At 38.7% G+C, this 20,412-nt stretch overlaps 1 protein-coding gene across 12 annotated transcripts in view; it reads right to left on the bottom strand.

Moving 5' to 3' along the window:
• DLGAP2 (DLG associated protein 2) overlaps positions 1-20,412 on the bottom strand; it is a 466,127-nt gene that overhangs the window by 332,441 nt on the left and 113,274 nt on the right. For 4 of the 12 annotated variants that reach the window (XM_048296310.1, XM_048296312.1, XM_048296311.1 and 1 more), the window contains exon 1: positions 6,297-6,562. The exons of 3 other annotated variants lie outside the window; for them this stretch is intronic. In XM_048296310.1, the coding sequence (XP_048152267.1) occupies positions 6,297-6,299 (3 nt within the window). In that variant the 5' untranslated portion in view covers positions 6,300-6,562. Of the gene's footprint in view, positions 1-6,296; positions 6,564-20,412 lie in introns of those variants that run through there. 5 more of the 12 variants (XM_048296320.1, XM_048296322.1, XM_048296319.1 and 2 more) reach the window with 3 other exon arrangements.

Genomic DNA, 20,412 nt, shown 5'->3' with positions numbered 1-20,412 from the left:
TCGACACTCAAATCTACATAATCTCTTCTAGCATTGCCAGCCCCAAGGACTCAAACAACACCCCCAATACTCACAGATGGAGCTTTCCCAAAACCATAAACACTTTCTTGAAAGATAGATATGCAAATTGCCCTTGGCACTTCAGACCAGATGTCCAACCTGTAAGAACTCAGAATACTGCCTATCACAACATTAGTTTTTTAAACCAGACTGAAAAATACAGCTTTTCCCTGTAAAAGCTTTTCCTTCACTTTCATAATAACAAACTCTTGCTAATGTATTAAATGTCACACAAAACAACAAATCAGCAGTGATCACTTTTTCATGTATCATTCCCATGCATGGCACCTAGATACATTAAAGGAGGAGAAAAGTGCTTCCCAGAAGTTCAAAGGATTCAGCTGTTGACTTAAAATAGTCAGCAATTTCTATATGTCATAGAAAATATTGAACAATTCTCTGCTCAAAATTTTTCAGTGTAAATGATAATGTTATGAAGGTTTTCCTTCTGATGATGTCTTAGTAAATGCACATGCATCCAAGTTTTGACCAAAATAGAAGCAGTTTAGTCGGAGATTATGAAACTTGTGCAACTGTGGAAGGAGAGTACACCAAAAGGCTGATATTTATTGGTAGAGTGCTACTCTGAATTTTAAGCTGTTTTTTGTTACGCTTGCCTACTTACTTGTGCTCCTGTCTTATTTCCTGGGAGAAATGCCAAAAAAATAAAGTGACCTCTGTATACTAACTATTAAGTATGTCACATCATGCTACTTAAAATATGTTACAACTTGGTTGGCACAGAAATACATTTTGTTCTCTTTGAGAACACATATACCCAGTACAATGAAAATTCACAGCCCCAGCTTCTTGGGAATAAAGAAGTCAGTTCTAAATATGGCTTTAGACAGGGGTTCAGCTGCAGCATTACAAGCTATGGGAAGGCTAGCATCTTAACCCACAAACAAGATAATTGATAATGGGACAGTATTTAAAACAAGCACAGATCTTGTTCAGATTAAATTAATCCAAGTTGGGGATTAAATGACCTGTAAAGCTACAAATTATTCTTTAGAAATCATTCCAAGCTGCAAACACATTGAAGACATGCCCTGACTTTACCTAAAGCACAAACAAATACAGTGCAGATTCACAATCACAGTGACTGAGTACACAATACAAAGAAAACACAGCTATAAAAAAGTCACTGTTTTACAGAACGCAGCTGGTAGATAGATTTAAGGAGTAAATGAAGATGCTGAGGAACAAGTGACTTCTGTAGGCCTGGAAGATGCCAAGACACAAAGTGAGCTGCAAGGGGTGAACAAGAAGAGGGACCAGAGAAAGCCTTCAAGAAAATAGCCAGGGATGGGAGCAGGGATAAAAGTCTTTGCTGTAAATAGGGAGGTCTGCCCTGCAGCCTATTCTGCCATCCCCATGTCTACAAGACAGGCAGAGGAGAGTTTGTCATTGTCACCCACAGCCAAGCTTGACCCGGGCACCTGCTTGGCTGTAGGGCTCTGCCGAGCAGCCTTCCAGGAGCAGCACTGCAGCTTTGAGAATCTGCTTTAGCCAGCGCCACTGAAACGCAAGTGGACAGCTCCATCTAGAGGCAAATATCCCCTGAGCTGCTGAAATGGCATCATTGCGACTGAAGTATCTCTTTCTCCACAAGTCAGAACCTACTCAAAATAGCGCTCCGAGCTGCGGTCCTCTTGGCAGGGATGTCCACCAAGAGGGAGCAAGCTCCATCCACCTCACCTTCCGCAAAGGCTGAGCAGTTGAAAATAAAGCCAAGCTTTCCCTGAAATCCACCTCTCAGTTTGAATGGTCTCCCACAGCAAGCCTGCCAGATCGATTCTGTGGCATCCATCAAATGACACAGATTGAAGGCTTACTCTCATTCTGAGGGCAAGAATGGGTCCCAGAGGCAAAGGGTTCCTGCACTCCTTTGCTACGTGTGTCTCATAAGAAATACAGAGTGTTTCCCACTAATATCTTGATAAGCACATCTATATTCAGTATAAAACAGAGCACCAGCAGTTAATATGAAGTTAAAGAAATGTCTCAAAAAATAATGAGATTATCAAAGAGAATGTTTATAATCCTTTATGTTGCAAAAGCCTTCTCTATTGAATAAAGATCAAGCTATTATTTTCTGTCCATCAATTAACAAATATCTCCAACCACATACTGATGAGGATCACAGGAGCACCAAATCACACACTTTAAAAATATAAGCAAGTCTAACTTCATCCTCTCCATTGCTGGGGTATGGTATAGTGCCAGGCTATTCTCACTGAAGAGTTCCTCTTCTTCACTAATCAAGAAAAAGAAAAAAAAGCCCTTGAGTAGATGTCTCCGAAAGCCCTTTTCTCCCAGTCACAAGCCAAAACATGTATTGCAATGTAGCTTTGAAAGCTTAATGTCACTGTAGCTTAGTGTACTCCTGAAAGGGCTTTTTCAAATAGGCAGCAACCAGTTACATGAATATAATTTTTCCTGTTCACTGTTTTCAGGCTTGTGGGGTATGTATCACCAAATATGCACTTTTTATAAATCATTATGTTTAGATTCAGACAAGCTGTGTATCTGAGCAACAGCACAGCAAGGAGCGACTGCTGTCTATGCATTACACTTTCTCAGATTACTCATTTATTATACAATAGTGTCCTAAATTTTACCCATCGCTTTATTCTGGTGTTAGGGAGGAAGAAAATTTGAATTCAAACTAGTTTACCTTTTCCATAATGATGCAAGTTAGGTATAAGTAGTTAAGATTAAAACATGTGAGCTGATTATTGTAAGCAAGACATGGGGGAGTGAGGGGTGAGAAAAAAATAATGCTCCTTTTCCTATAAAAATTAATTGCAAAAAAGTCTGCTCCTTTCTTAACCTATTCTTTTTCTGTGTTTTACTCATTTTAGACATATTTTTGCAATAAGAATACAAATCTAAATGAACAAATGCAGAGGCAATATTTTACAGATCTAGGTTAGGTTTTGGGTTTCTTTTAAGGGTATATATTTCATGAAGCATTGTTTATTTTACAGGATTCATTGCTGAAAACAAAACTAGCAAACTACACAGTCATTTCTTCCTTGACTTCTTCCTACTTCAGGAATTCAGATCCAGTTTGCTGTTACTCAAAACAAAATTACTTGCAGTAATGACTCATATTTTTGTGGCAGCAAAGAATATAAGATGTATGTCTATTTATGTAGCATATGCATAATAGCACATTGAAAGTTTTTTAAGGTCTCTTCTAAGAGAAGTGCAAGAGCATGGATGGAGAAAAAGCTCATTGGAGTCAAAGGAGGGCCCCAGTGGACTCTCACATGTGTTTGCAAATACATACATGTACAATGACACTGAATATGTGCAAACACCTATGGGAAGAGCTGAGTATCAATCAAACAAAAACATCAGAGCTAACCTCCAAGAGGCTCTAGTGATTAGTAATCACTTATGGTCAAAGACATTCCCACCTTGCATGGTCAGCTTCATCCCTTGGCTTCAGACCCAGAACAGACCAGTCCTCAAGCGAGTCCTGCCTCTTTGCAGTGTTTGGCACTGCAGTGTCCAGCACTGATTTAAATCCATGTCTCAAAAAACAGTGTCCTAGGTGGTCACAGAAACTGCACAATTAGTGTACCTCTGAAACATATGCCACAGCCCCAGGCTTTACCTGGGTGGTCCAAAACTGAAGAAAATACAGGTGAGAGATAGACCTCAGACTTCCATTATTGCAATAAGCTTTTGGAGGCAGTCTTTTTATGAAAACATTAATTAATCTAAATGGATAAAAGAGAACAACAGCTTAGGTCAAGATACAGTGCTCAGAAAGGTGAATAAAATATGGAGGGAGTAGCATGCTGAGAAAGATGGAGAAGAGGGCCTGTGTTAAAGAAGTGGATAGGGCAGAGATCGTTCACAAAAATTGAACAGCCCTCTCTGTGTGTCAGGAACACATATGACACACAAAATCCTAACAATTTTTTATATTTGGAATGGCTTAACCCTCTCTTGCTCCACCTGAAAATGGAAAAATATATGAACAGTGACTTCCGGAGACTGAACTACACAAGTATCCATGAGTGTGATGCCAAAACTTCAAATGTCAAAATCGGAACAAGACTGAGACTATTTCAGTCATTGTAGATCAATGTTCCTGGTCTAAATTAGTCAGCTGCCTGTTATGCAAGATCATCCTCCCTGCTAGTCATTCTCACAGGGTATTTACAGAACACTACATGGGAATGGTGAGAATCTGAGTGAAGGTACTACCAGGAGGAGGCTACTTAAAAAAGAATATACTGCATAGATTTTCAGGCAGGCATTTAAGTAGACATTTCTATAAAGCATTTGCTTTTTCCCTTTGCATTATATATGCACACCTATATACATGCATACACACATGCATACACCATGTTTTCATGTCATTGCAGGTAATGTGGGAAGGAAGGCATACATAAATTTGTTTTAAAAATTTTTTCTAAAGCATGAAATACTTCTGCTACTTCTGGATAGCACAGGCTTATTTGGAAATAGCTTTCAAAATGCAGCCTTTGGAGAAAAGTATTTCACAAATCAAAGTGATTCTCTCAAAGCTTGTTTTGCCATGATCGCATTTACTGGAGTAGGAGGAAGAGGAAAATTTTGTTTTATATGATCCCAGTGGATTCAAATCTTCCCTTTTCCGGATATTTGATTCAGTGTCCTGAACTAGTTGTAAAACATCTTCTTAAAAAGTACAATATACACAAGATATTTCAGCACAATGATCAGCTGCTCTTCTCCTTCCTTTCTATCTTACACTCTCATTTCCTTACCCTCACTGGTTGGGGTTGCAATATAGTTTCATCTGTATGAGATAATTTCTGCCTGCTTAACTAATGCTAAAAGACTCCTTTTTGGAAACATACAGAACAAGCAAAGTGATCATAAGGTGGACTAGCTAAAAAAATCTCACTGAATAGTCTTTTGCTGTTTGCATCATATGACAGGATTGCTCTGTGTGCAGAGTTATCTCAATTACTGTTCTATGAATACAGTCAAAAAGAAGGCGGGGGAAAAAAGTCAACTAATGTTCCAATTTTTAACTATTATTTTTACTGTAGGTTTTCATTTTTATTTAAGAAGTATAGTACATGAATTAAAAGATGCCTGATTGATTTTGTTAACACAGAATATAACCCAACTGCACAGATTCAGGGTCCATCTTATTTGCTGAAGCCGGGGATAGAGACCCGGAATTGTTGAACCAAGCCAAGAGTTAGGCTACTTTTGTTTGATAAATAGCATTTTTTCAATAGCACTTGACCAAAAATGCAGGAGCTTCAGCAAAGCCCGCCAAACTCCGAATGGACTGTCTGATGATTTGGCACAACTTGAGATAGTGCTGAAAGCAAGTACAGCCAAATTAGTACTTGCATTCAGTTAAAATGAAATGGACTATAATATAAATAGATCAAAATTGGGCCCAGATCCTGTAATTCACTATGCAGGCAGACTGTCAAGTGCAGAATCAGCACTTTGGTGAGCAGAAATCTAATGAGGAAAAGCTCTAAAATGCCGGAAAGAATTATTACAAGAAGAACTATTTAAATCCTCCACATAACTAGAAACACTTGCTAAATACCACAGATATTAAGAAACGAGCTAAGATCAATTACTTTGAACCTGTAAATGAGTCTTTAAATGTAGTGAAAATAATTTCATGCAACAATGTGTCAAGCCAGTTTGGAAAAAAGCGCTAAAAAAACCTTGATGACTGTGTTCATCCACAGCAGAGCAAGTGTATAATAGTTATTAAGCAGTCCTGAGCACAACACAAGTGACACAGATTTTGGAAGAAGATTAAAGATGAGAGAGAAGGAGTCAAAGGTTAAACATACAAATCCCACAAAGAAAGGAATCTTTAAATGCTGGGCTTTTATGAGAATTGCAGCCTACAGTGCAGTTCCTCTGCTTCATGTTTGCTCTGAATTAGAAATAAATAAATAAATAAAGAGAAGCAGTTTAGTATTCTTAATGAACCAGTTGTATAGAGAATTCTATTTACATTAACATGATAGATTGCATCACGTTATATAAATAAAGCCTTATGCTGTGACACAAGGATCTGCTAGGAAAGTCAGAAATTCAATAGACAGAAAGGCTGTGAAAAATCTGCAAACCTGAACACCGAGGAGAAAAATGAAACAAAGGAAACAGAACATGTTTCTAGACACTTTATGGGTAAAAATAAGTACAAATAATAAAGGTACAACAACAACAACAACAGAAAGCCTTACCATGATGTTTGCACAACTGTGTGTCTGTAGCCCATGCTATAAATGTGGATACCTTCTATTTCCATCAACTCAGCCCCTCTAGTGGTCAGTACCTGAAGATCTTGCCTTCATGAGGGACACAATCTATCCGTATGTACCATTTGCTGTTGCTCCTGTATCTTGACAGATATTTTTTTCTTAATTGTGTAATTTTTTCTGGGGATATAACTTGTCACTTTTTATTAGCATTTTTGTCAGTGCTGCTGCTACATGCATACATTTAATTGCTAAGCAACAAAGGGTAAGCTCTGCACAGCACATTCTATTACAGCATTCCCTGTGCCATGCATTGTTACTAATGCACTTATATAATAGGAAATGCAAAAAAAAAAAAAAGGTAAAAATATTTCTGTTTCCATAGCATCTAGAAGCCACAATCTGAAATCAGGCTCCATCATGTTAGCCACCAGGAAGAAAGATAACAGCTGAAGATGAGGGCAAGTGGACCAATAAAAAGTGGACAAAATTTAAAAGCAGAAATGAGTTTCAGTGTTTCCAAAGAAGAATAAGCTAAGTCTAAAGCTCAGAGGTGACTACCCACCTACACCTAGTCATAATTCTCAGACATTATGGAACTATCACTGTGGCTGAAATACTTGAGGCTTTTGCAAGTGTGGTGGCCTCAATGTGGCAAGCATTACCAGTTTTCAAAAGTTTATCAGTTTGAAAGAGATACATCTGCATTGCATCAAGAAATACTCTCTTTCTCATTCTCTTTAAGTTGTAAAAAAACCAGGGCAGGCGGTATTTTCTCACCAAATGTTACAGTTCACTGTCTGCTCTTCATATCGAAATGTATATTTGCCTCTGTCATTGAAGGCTGCTGTCTCCAAAATCTGAGTTTGGCATTAACAAGGACTACTTGAGTCTATCACACAGGGACTGCAACTCTATCTTTCCTTTGTTGAAGTGCAGGTGTGTTTACCAAAGACTTGTCTTTACACCTGAGATGTACAAGGACAGTGGTCCTTCCTTGCTCTTGGTGTGATTACCAGCCATTTTGCAGACAGCACTGCATTTCTAGGTAGTGCCATATCTGCACTGTTCATCAAGAAGAGCTGCTTGGAAAACGAAGCCATGATTGTGTAGGTGTACAGACTTGCACAACCACATACAACTATTTTTATTTCTGCAGTTAAATTCAGGTATTGGCCCTGACTCCCTCTGTGTCTTTTTGGCATTTCCAAAGTAGCCCAAATGGAGCAAAGAGCTAGATGGGGAGACCTGGTAAAATCCTCCCAAACTTTACTTCAGGATACTATATACCAGGAATTATAGCAGGTATACTTTAAGACAGGCTTCTAGGCTATTAGCCTCAGAGATCAAGAGGAGTGCTAGGAAAAGAGGTAGTTACTTTTGAATTATGAACAGTCATGTGCACGGTCCTGCCCAATAGTGTTACTATTTCCTCTGGGTTCCAATATTCCAAACTGAAATTCCCTAATAGCTAATGTGTCCTGTCTCTTTTGGTGGGACTGAAACAAGGGCTGTAGTGTTCTGGGCACAACATCCTTTACACTCCCATGGGAAGACCAAGCAGAATTGTTCTGAATGAAGCACAGCAGGAGACCACAAAGAACGTTATCAAATTCCTAAACTAATTAAGTACATCAGTACTTAATCATACAAAATGCTTCTGCATTAAGCTGCTCAACATATTAATTGCTTAACCCCTGAAATATCATTGTGAATATATGCTTTTTATTGCTATTTCATAGGAGGGGAGATGGATGCTTGGAGAGGCTATATATTTCCAAGAGCTACAGTCAAATCCATCCACATATAGACCTTGCTGGAAACCCTAGGTAAGGACAGCTGTGACAAGTCCTGCTCCAGCAGAGCATTCTTAGTTCAGAATCCCGTACAATTCTTATTTGGAAAAGACCCACAAGGATCATCGAGTCCAGTTCTTAAGTGAATGGGCCACACAGGGATTGAACCCACAACCTTGGAGCTATTAGCTCCAGGCTCTAACCAACTGAGCTAATCCCAGTTCACATTCTGTAGCATCTTGAACCAGAACAGATGCCAGGGAACCAGCTGCCAACTGGAAGACCCTGTTCTTGCCTCCTGGGTGACTTTGTGAGATAAATACAGAAGAAGATTACAGAATTTCTAGCTATGAAAGAGCTCAGTGATTTCCTTAGGACCCAGAGTCCTACAGTATCTCAGCTAAGGATTCAACAGAAGGTAGCACAGAAAACAAGTCTCACATCACTGGCTTCCAGGATAGAAATTTTAAAAGCCCATCAAATGAGGTAAATTAATGGCATACTACATTATACTTGTGTGCTGATAACAGTAAGAATTTAATCTTTTTCCTACTATATAACTTCCTAGCATTCAAAAACTCCTAAATGAACAAGTGTGCTTCTACATTTCCTAACACAGAGCTCATTTCTGGATCCTCATGTTGAACATTAATATTTTCTTCTGCTTAGCTCAGGACAGCAGAATGACCTTTTTTACACGATTTTCCCTAAACATCAGTCTGAACACCAAACACATCTGGGCCTAACATAGCCTTCTTGAATTCATTTACACAAACTCATAAAACTTTCTGGGTTCAACTGTTAGTGATGATTCCAGTGTGACTGTGAAGCATTAGATACACAACACAGTCTCTGAATGTGAACTGCAGTGACAACATGTGCAATATAGCCAACAGGGAGGGAAAAGAAAGGCTATATATGACCATCTTAATGGTCACACATTTTACAGAACAGGGTTCTAACAAATGCTTTGTTCCCCCATTTTTATAATTGCCCTTTCATGCCTCCAAAGAATTGCAGGCATAATCTGTTTGGCTTTGAGGAGGAAGTATACAGGTTATGTGCAAAGTATACAGGTTCTTAGTTACAAGCTTGTGTTTTACAACTCCTTTAACTTTTGGTCAGCTCTGTATTGGTCACACAGTTGGACTAGGTAATCATTGTAGGTCCTTTTCAATTAAAATAATCTATTCTTCTGTTCCATTCTATTCCACTCCATTCCATTCCACAGTGCTGTTCACAGCAGCCACAGACCCCAGGGCAGGTAGGGTGGTGCCCAGTGCAGCTGGAGGCTGGGCATCTGCAGCAGCTGTGGACTAATGGCATTCAAAAAAGGGCTTTTTTTCCCCTACAGAGCCCCATTAAAGAGTACATCTACTTGCAATAAAAATGAAAGGGATAGTAAGCCTGCACTTTGCAGACTCTTAGAACTCTTTTATCAAAAAGAGCAATCACAGCAGCAGTAGCCTTTGTTCATACTTCCCAAATCATGAGGGTTAATGGGGTCACCCTTCTAAACGAGGTGGTAAGACAAGACTGGACTCAGAAAACTATCTTTTCCTGAAAATAATAAAACTCTATAGACTTCTCTCTTTTAGAAAGGTATATTTCACGGACTAGATGCATCTTGCGTAGACCACCAGAAACAGGATAATCTTCAGCCCATACTAAGCTAAATATATATGTGTTCCTAACTCAAAACAACTTTAAAGATGTGTCACAGAAGACTGAGTCCAAGCCAAAATAGAACTGTGGATTAAAAAGACATTTTCAAAAGGTGTGTATGTAAAAGGCTCAAAGATACTTCTCAGTTCAGGAAACAAAGCTTGCATTCTGGTTGCTTTTTTCCTTTGCAGAGAGATCATTCAACAAAAGCCAAAACTAAACATTCACTGAGAACATAAGGAGCACCCAATGGGGTCCTTCCTCAATTGCAGTGGTTTAGGCATATTTAACATCAACAGTTTCCAGGTTTTTTTCTGAGCTATTACTTTCACTTTTTCTATATCCACCATTTTTGTGAGGTTTGTCTTTAACCCAATCTGCTAACACATGTAATCAGTGTGCCCACCACTGTGGGGCAAGAATTTTATTCAGCAGCCAAATAAGGAGCTGAGTAGTAACTGTGAACTTTATTGTTGCAATATTAATAATTTAAATCTTCTATAAAACAGTTTGCTAGGGATGGGCATGAGGGAGCAAAACATTATAGTTAGTTTAGTACCTCGGAGTGATGAACAGTAGAGCACATCTTCAAGCATCTCCAAATCAATGCTTTCTTGCTTGTAAGGCAGAGGCAGGAATTTTTTATTCACAAGATTTCAGAAATGTCTAAATGCAGCTCAAATGACAAAACTTTTAGAATATGTAGTTTACTTAAGCTTTGAACATGATAGAATCTGTTGAGATTTCCACATCAGAAAAAAAAGGGATCTTCAGCTTCTAAAGTAGTGAGGTGTAGTCAATCTCTACTGTATTCTAAATTTTGCTCTCATTATAGTAACTGAAAAATCCTTCTCAATTCCAAACATTTCCATCAGTTCAAAGTGGGGTGGAAGCGGAGGACATCCTACAAAATCTGTATCAATAATTTGAGGGTGAGGGGACAACAGTAAAATTCTAGGAATGATTCAAATCTCAGACTAATATCTCTCTGCATGGATGCAACAAATATTTGATGAACTTTTATCGTTCTGTAGAAAGAGCTTTTTGACATATGTCAGTGAAAGAGGTCTTAGTCTGCTGGTTTCATTTGCTCATGCCAACAAGAACAAAACACCAAAACAGAAAAATACTAATTTTCAGTGGTCTTTATTAAGATAGTTGTATTTGCACATCCAGGACCAAACTGAAAGGCTCTCATCTACATTTTCCAGAGGAAAAAAGATGGGAAGATGTAAGTGTTAAGACTGTTTTGAATGTAAAATTCTATTGTCTGTAGCTGTTGCCATCTACCAGCTCTTATGTTCATGCCAGACATTTGACAAATTTGCTTCTCTTTGTTTAGTCCAAATTAGTTCTGCAGGGGATAAAAGACAGGAGATCTTTTGGAGAAAAAGAAATAATTTGAAACTTTCAGATATTGAAAATCAGACTGATTTTCTTCAGAAAGAATACTCACTATGATGAAGAAGGCCATCACTCATTTTCTAAAATAATTAAGGTGTACTTTGATTTCCTGATTATAATAAAAGTGGGAATAGTTTTTTACTGTATGTAATGTGAAGAAGAAAACAGTGATGTTCTACTGGCATGCAAAGAAAGTGTATCTGAAATGGCACTGTATTATGTACAGCAGAAAATTAAGTATAGCAGGATTATGCAATATGCTGCCCCTCACCAACACTGGTTAACATCAAATGTTTTCATAAATGGAACAATAGCATCCATTATGTTGTCTCAGAACACATATGCTTCATAATTAACATTATTAGAAGAGGAAAAGTCTGTTCTGTAAAAGCAGAGCAGTTAAGTGATGCTCATAATCCCTACCATGCAGTCCATTAACCTCAGAAATTTTAAGTAGCTTCGTAGTCATCCATGGCATTTCAGATTTCTCACAGCTTCAAATCTGTGGGCAGCTTCACAAGCTTTTTGTAAAGTTTCTCATGACTAGGACATCTGTAAAATTCCCTCCAGACCTTTCTTCAATTCATCTTGTTTTAAGCAGTCAGTACTTGACATATCTGAATAAAGATAAAGGTACATCCCTAAAAACATGCTCTACTGAACGCAATATCTTTTTTTAAAAGACTTATTGGTAATTTTACGTGCTATAAGATATTAAAAGCATTCTGTTTCTTAATCTTACCTTTTTCTTCCTATTTCAGTGTGAGCTTTTGAAGAGCAGTATTCCCAGATGAGACTCATAGTAAGGAGTCAAAATAATCAGATATCAATCTTCTGCCTTTTACAAATTAATCCACCATTCAACACAGGTGTCCTCACTATTTATGTGAAATAAATCATTTATTTTAGTCAGATAAAAAATTGCAACACTGCCTAACATGTTGCTTAGAGACAACTGACAAATTTTCTTCCTAGATGTGTACTTGGGAAATATGAAAGGGTATAACTGGGATGCTAAATTTTGGCATAGTGTTTTTTTTGTTAATTCCTTTAGTCCACAGAGGGAAGAAATTGGTTCACCTTTGTTAATTCTGATCTCATTAAACTGGTCTTCTTTTTCTACAAGGAATTGATTCAGTACTCAAGGCAATAATAATAACACCTTTAATCTACCCCTCACAAATGTACTTGTAGTCCTGACTCCTTGACAAAAATACTTCTGTACTTCTGATATATGAGATGGGCCTAGCTGAAGAAACATATGAGGATTATGTTAGAGACATTCAGAGATTTGCCTGCAGAGAAGAGAATGTCATCTCTTCCTCTCTGGCTGGCAGCACTAAATAATGTTGCACTACTTAATGTAAGATAGTATGAAAAAGATATTTAGATACTCAGAGCATGCTAATGACTGAAAAAACAGATGCACAATACACTGGATAGTATATCTCAGGGCATCCATTCAATTGTTTTAGTACTAGAGGAGAAGAAGCAATATATGCACCCTCTCAGAAGTCAAATCCTATATAACTTGCAATTCACCTTGTGTGATGAAGAATCTACATGTAGAGCTTCCAAATGGCACATGGGTGGACAGCTTTAGCTGTTCAGGATTATCCATAAAAAGACCCATGTCTGAGCTGCTGAGTTGGTTTGGGGTTTTGAATCTAATGCTTCAAATTACAGAATTTTTAAGGACTACATGTATTTGCAGTCTTATGAGCAGGGAGGAAAAAAAATCAACCAGATTTGTGATCTGAATACAAGGGAAAGGTAGTTGCTTTAGATCTTGTGTTGTACTGCACAACTAAATTTGCTAAACTCAAACTATATTTTCAGTGCCTCATTGGTATCAGGGCAGTTCTGATCTCCCAACTCCTGGTGGCCATAGGCAGCAATCATACTGAATGGCTTGTGTGCTTCAATACTGCCATGCCAAACCCTGCTATGCCAGCATGAAACTCCTTTTGGCCTCACAGATTTCCTACTCTATGTATTGGCCCAAGTTTAAGACCACTTTTTGGCAGAGCAGAACCCTAAGTCTCCAGGGATTTCCAGAAAAGGACTCTCTGGAAGGTGATCAAGCTGCTGTGTCCCTGGCAGTGCGGCAGAGCCCATGGAGCCCCCAGAAGGGCAGGAGAAGGCTGCAGCACCCCCTCCGCTTCCTGCAGCTCCCACAGGCGCCTCAGCTCCGCTCCACAGCCCACGGGGACGCTCTGAGTCACAGCTCACAACGTAAAAGCTCCATCTGCAAGAGGGTTCCTTCTCTGCAAGCAATGGGAGATGATACTCTGACTAGGGAAAAAAAAAGACAGAATGTGGCATTCATCTGAAGAATGATGCTGTACCAATGTCCCACATCCTCAGTCAACTCGACAGTTGACTTAAACTTGTCCAAATGGGGGGTGGAAGTTCGTATTTGCTTGACATGCAAGAGAAAACACTTCAATTTAAAGATAAATAACATATATAAAAACTTCTTTCTTTTTTCTTTTTTTTTTTTTTAATGTATACCAGTGCTATGAGTCACCTTTTTTTTTTCCCAAAGAGAACTGTAAACTAACTAAACACTAAGTATATGTTTAGTAAAACAGAATATCCAAATTTGTTAGATACACATTCTAAAGGTCATGTTCTGTAATATCACACTGATCTCCACCTGATTAAATTACCTACTGCTCCAAATTTAATGAGAGACTGAAAAGTCTCAGTGGTAATTGGGATAGACGATCCTTTAAAGAGAGAAAGTGAGTGGGTAGTTAGTTGAAGCACAGAAGAATGCTTATTAATGTGGAGGTGGAAGAAGTCCTTTCTGAGCAAAACAATTGAAGACTATTTTATTTGGAAAACACTGAATTTTTATTTGTGTTGCTTCGTTGAAGTCCTGGATACAGTATCAATTCTCTAACGTGGTAGAAAAAATGAACAAAAAAATCCAACAACCAATAATCCAGCAGTCTCTCTTCTGCCTACAATTGTATACTGTATGGTAAATTTAACGTTTCCAAATTTTTCAGTATAAAATTTGCCATTATTTTCAGGAACTCTCTAAGTGATTTGTTCCTTGCTCTGTTTTTCTAAAAAGTTTTTTACGCCAAACAAAGCCATTGTTAGGAAATCCAAGTACACAGAAAGATATAAAGACAAAGACAATAACAACTATCTGACTGAAAATTACAGAACTACTACATTAGGAAATAAGGAATAATTTAATCTTAATTAATATAAGTTCCCTTAAAGATACTAAGTATTCTTTATGTTCTTGCAGTAAGATTATCAAAATGTTTTACTGTGGGTTTGAAATGGCACTAAAGTAAACTGCTGTTAAATATGTCACTCAGTTGCTCATCAGGAACACAGTGATAAAGGGGCAGTTCTTATAAAAATGACTCTGTTTTTAAAATCATAATCAGATCTTTTTCTATCTAAAAGATTGGGTCCATTTCAAATAAGTATTATTTAAAGGAAATCACATGAACTGTGTTATATAAAAGATCAAGCAAGGAAATTGCAATAGATATTCTGGGTTCATAATCAACAGAATTACTGATATTTGTATGTCTTTAAGCCTGAAATTCTACTCCTATTTTACTCTGACTGAAAAATGCATATCAGATTCCAGACTGACTTTTTTGAAGTTAGAATTTGCCATGAAAGCAATGTTTAAATTTATATATATATATATATATACACATATATATTAAAAATAAAAAAGGAAGCACTTAAGCCACTGCTTTAAAATATCATTAAAAAGTGGTAATTCAGTGGTTCTGAGTTAAAGGGAAAAAATAACAAGAAAAATCTTTTAACTCTGTTTTAGTTCTGTGAAATTACTAGTCCAGCTGTCAGGAGCTATGACAATGAAAAGTCTGGGATCCTCAGGTCCCAGACAGGAGGATTGCACAAGTCCTCCAGCATAAAAGCTCTTTCAGAAGCCATATTTGATGTTCCTTGTCCATTCTGTTCCAGGAGCATGTCAAAATACAGATGAATGTGGTTCAAGACTGGGGTTAAAATCTGTCTTCAAGCAGATGACTGTAGTTTGTTGCTCAGTTGAAAGGTTGACTTGTTTTCTAGTTCCCAATTTTCTTTGCTTTCAGAGCAGGTATTTTATTTAGAGTCATATCTGGCTGGGTGAAAAAGACAGACATCAACTACTTGGTATAAAATGCCTGACAAGGTACTTGGGAGAGTAGCAAAATGTACAAAACAACAGCAAACTCAAGCTATAAGCAGCAGAAGAGATTGAAGCATGAGCAACCACCAGCATGAGCAACCTGGCCTCTTCCCAAGCTGCCAGGAGAAATGAACTTCAGTAAAAAGTTTTTCCCTCTTTAAGAGAAAGCAACTGTTGGTTCAGGCAATTCCCACCAGGTCTATTATTATTTACAATGGAGGCAGACATCACTCTTGGCTCTAGCTCAAGGATAATAGGGAGAGGAGGAGAGCTCCAACAACTTTCAGAAGAGAAGAGGCGTAACTCTTCACAGCACATTCTTGGGTGCAATGAGAAGGGACTTCATTGCTAATTATGGCTTATTAGTGCTATTGCATTTTAAGTTATCACAGAAGGGGTTCGGGTTAGAAAGTACATTAGTATTTTGAAAATATTCTGACTTACCTTTCCCTGAAGAGACTAAAGTCCTTTTGCCACAAAACAAAATTACCTTTCTCTAGCCAAATGGTGATAACCTATCTCCACAGGCATAGATAAGTTACCCCAGTCCCTGATAAGAGGTCTGCTCTACCCTCAGACTGAGAAATTTCACGCAGAAAGGCTACCCTCACACCAGCTCATGTCCTGTGATAGGTACAAGAGGCACAGCAGAACAAGATCTGCGCAGGTGAGAGGTTCACAGAGTTGGCATAACCTGCATGGGAACTGCATCCATCAATAATTCAAGTCAATACTTCAGCTCTTCTAACTTCAGGAAGGGTCACATAGCACCTGCTTCCTGGTCATGCCTGGAGGCAAGGTAGTGAGATGGCACCAGCTGGGGGCTTCTGCTGATGCTTGGAACATATCATGGCCTCACTCCAACAAAAAGGAAGCATGATACGTTAATTATCCCTTTACCTCACCATATGCTCTTGACAAGTGAGGGGTTTTGGACCTGTTTGAATGTGGTTATGTAATTATGACTGAACTCTATTCTGAGGTAGAGGAAGCTTGGAGAGGTGCCTCCTCCCTCTCCCTTAAGCATGGGACAGTGAGGAGCACCCATGGCTGAGACAGCTTTTTGTCTTTAAGTCTCTCCTCATTTTACAGACTTTGAGGAAAAATAAGAATCTACTGATGTTTCTTCTGTAACTGAATTTTCAAGCCTATGTTTACCAGATGGTTTTCAATTCTGGGAGGAGGGAAGGAAAAAAAAGAAAGCATAACTAAAAAGAGAGAAAGAACAGAGATTGTAAAAGCTAGCCTAAATGCTTGAGTCATAATATTTCTAGGACTGTTTCCATTGCCCAGATTCCAGTGGCATTATAAGATCACCATTTAGTAATCAAGTCTGCAAATCACTGTCTTGAAGAAAGACAATCCTGGACAGAATAGAGAGAGGAGAAGCAGGTAAGAGCAAGACAGTTACAATTACTAAACCAGACAGTGGTTATTCATTTCATCTCTAAAGAGAAAACATATTTTATTATTCACTCTGTCTAAACTCTGTTCTGCAAGCCTGGTTCTTTTATACATTGAAGACTGCATTACTGAGGTATGAAATGAATATAAATAACATTTACATTCAACTCATAGTTCGTAAGTCAAAAGGCTTAAGAATGCCAAGTAGATAAATCCAAACAAACCTAATTTCACATTTAGTGATAGTGAGATACAGGAATAATAAAGCATGACAATATAACAGTGGAAAAAAAAAAAAATCCCTGCACCATGTTGGGTTTCATTTTATTCTCTGAGAGGTACACATTACAATTAATTGTGCAGGCTATATACTAAACATGAACACTTAGTCATGGAAATCACTGTCAGTTAATTGATTACTGTCAAGAATCTGCTCATCACAGAACTTGTTTCTTCTTCATCCACTTTAACAAAACTGAATATTAATGCACAACAAAAATAGTAGTCTATGCATGCAAAACTTATGTGTTTCACTGAAGACACCCCCACTTCCTCCTACCAAACAGCTGTGTATAATAGTATATTCCAAAAAAATTTCTTTAATGCTAGAACACCAAAGAATAGGTGAGGTAAAAGGAAGTCTTTTTGTCAAATGCCTTTTTTAGTAAAGGCACTTGCATGTATTTTTATTTACAAATTTAAAAGTCGGTATCATATTACATAACTTCTTTCAGGCCAGAATTATTTTACAATTAAGCTACCATCTGAATGAGTCTTTAAAGAATTATTGGCACTTTCTACTCCATCTATTGGTGAAATATATAGAAGCAACAGAAGAGATCTGACTAGGAAAGTATGCATTATGGATAGACATACAAACCTGTTATTAATCAACTATTCATGAGTACAGCCAGAGCAGAGACACATTGAGAAGTGCACTTTCAGTCCAAATAGGAATAGTAAATCTCCAAATGGATATCTAAGCTAAGAACGATATCTAAAAGCATCTATCTTGTTGGTAGCACCAAATAAAGTATGTAGTATCTTGCTATGTGCAAAGACATGGTCTGAAATGCAAGGCTTCTGACAGTTCTGTTATGGAGAAAACTTACATGATGGTGATATATCTCTTGTCTCAATGTCCTAAATTTAAGCCCACAAGCTCATGCTAATGTCTTCATCCATTTCAGCCTGTAGGGAATTTGCACAAGATGGCATTCACCAAATAGGGGTAATTTGAGTGCTACAATGGGTGGTTCTGGGATGATTTATTTCAGGGCAGGTTTTTCATACAGCGCAAACTGCAACTGCTTAGTGGCGTACTGCAGAGCCTCCTGGCTGGAAGCACATGCAATGACCAGGCATGTAGAATGAGCACCAGTTTTCTTTCATACTACAGAAAGTCAATACATGATGACCAAGTGGTATTCTCACAAATTTGATCCATTTTTACTAATAAAATATTCTTGGTGATTCTTCTTTAGATTGCGCCCTGGGCCTTCTCTTTGCTTATTTACCTGTTTGTTGTGCAGTGTCCTGAGTGTGTACATACTGCTTACCCATCTATCACTAACTTTAAATCAGCTTCCTCAGGAACTTACAGAAGCCATTTCCTTACTGAAGGACAGTGGAGCTGTGGCTAACACCCCTGAATGAAATGGCATTGCACTGGAACTTTAGATACAAGATAATCATTATTTGTCTGTACAGAACTAAAGAAAACAAATAGGATTTTCCAATTTTTGATTTTAAAAAAGCTTTGGTCCCAAAGCTTTGCTTCAAGAAAAAGGTGGCTGAAAGCAGTACAGTGATTGCTAAAGCCCTTGCATCATTGAGCAGTGGCAGAATTGAGTATCTCCCCCTTGGACCACTACAATGAACTCATCATACTTCAGCAAGGGGTTCACAATGACCCATTCAATGCAGACAGCAGTCAAGCTCTCCTGGCAAGCACTGTTCAAGATGACACAGAAGGTAGGTCAGGTTGGGGCTTGCACCTGACTTTAACATACAGCAGAGGGAAGAGGCAGAGATGAGAAAAAATAGGGTAGAGGGAACCTGTCCTATATTTTTTAAAGAAAAGAGTCAACATGTTTCCCATGGGCTGGGCATAAATGGAACAGTGTGCTCTGTTGCTAGCCAGGAAACAGATAAAGTTGCATGGAATGCCAGAAAGAAGAGCCTGTTGGAGATACTTGTTCATCTTGACAATTGCACAGACAAGTGGAAAACCTCATATGAGAACTACTCCTAAAAGGAAGCTGTGGGTTTCTCCACACAGACTTCCCACATACTGGTGTTTCCCAGGGCGCAGTGTTGGGGCCAGCCCTGTTTAATATCTTTATCAATGAACTGGATGAGGGGATTGACACTTCCTCAGACAGTTTACAGATCACACCAAGTTTGGCAGCCTTGTTGATCTGCTGGAGAGTAAGAAGGCTCTGCTGAGAGATCTGGACAGTCTGGATCAATGGCTGAGGCCAATTCTACGAGGTTCAACAAAACCAAGTGCCAGGTCCTGCCCTTAGGTTACAAAAACCCCAGGCAGGGCTACAGGCTGGGGGCAGAGTGGCTGGAAATCTGCCCTGTGGAAAAGGACCTGGGGATGCTGGCTAACCACAGCTAAACGTGAGCCAGTGTGTGCCCAGGTGGCCAGGAAGGCCAATGGCGTCCTGGCCTGTATCAGCAACAGTGTGGCCAGAAGGACCAAGGCAGTGACTGCTCCCCCTGTACTCAGCAGTGGTGAGGCCGCATCTCAAATCCTGTGTCCAGTTCTGGGCTCCTCACTACAAGAAGGACATTGAGGGGCTGGGGCTTGTCCAGAGAAGGGCAATGGAGCTGGTGAAGGGTCTGGAGCACAAATCCTGCAAGGAGCAGCTGAGGGAGCTGAGATCATTTAATCTGGAGAACAGGAGGTTCAAAGGAGTCCTCATCAGTCTCTACAACTGCCTGAAAGGAGGGTGTAGAGAGGTGGGGGTCAGTCTCTTCTCCCAAGTAACAAGAAGTAGGATGAGAGGAAATGGCTTCAAGTTGCATCAGGGAAGGTTTATATTGGAGATTAGGAAAAATTTTTTCACCAAAAGGGTTGTCAAACATTGAAACAGGCTGCTCAGAGAAGTGGTGGAGTCACCATCCCTGAAGATATTTAAAAGATGTGTAGATATGGTGCACAGGGTCGTGGTTTACTGGTAGACTTGGCAGCTCTGGGCTAATGATGGGTCTTGATGAACTTAGAGGTCTTTTCCAACTGAAATGTTGGAAAAGTGATTGCTGAAATGTGATTCTTTTTTATAAGGGAATCACTGCTTGAACTAGTAGGCATGAAAAACAATTTCTCCTTATTTTAGAACTAATGTTTCCAAACATGCTCATCAAATACGACATCCTTTTGCTTTCAGGAACAAGAGTTAGAATAGATTTTTTTTGGCAAAATATCTACATTACTGGCCTCTGGTGGGAGTGGTGGGAGAAACTGAACTACAGCTAAACATCAAATTCCCAGTCACTAAAGTTCATTTAACAGCCTGATTTTCAAGGTGGTGAGTTCAGTCAGTTATATACAATTTTCTGATGCTGGATGTTCACTTTAACTGAGTAGAGCTATGCTAATTATCACTGTACCTTTGCTCTCCATGGGGCTCCTACTTTGCAATAG

This window comes from Corvus hawaiiensis, chromosome 3 (assembly GCF_020740725.1).
Source record: "Corvus hawaiiensis isolate bCorHaw1 chromosome 3, bCorHaw1.pri.cur, whole genome shotgun sequence".
NCBI lineage: Eukaryota > Metazoa > Chordata > Aves > Passeriformes > Corvidae > Corvus > Corvus hawaiiensis.
Note: the sequence above shows the minus strand (reverse complement) of the source record. Positions and strands in the feature narration are given on the sequence as shown.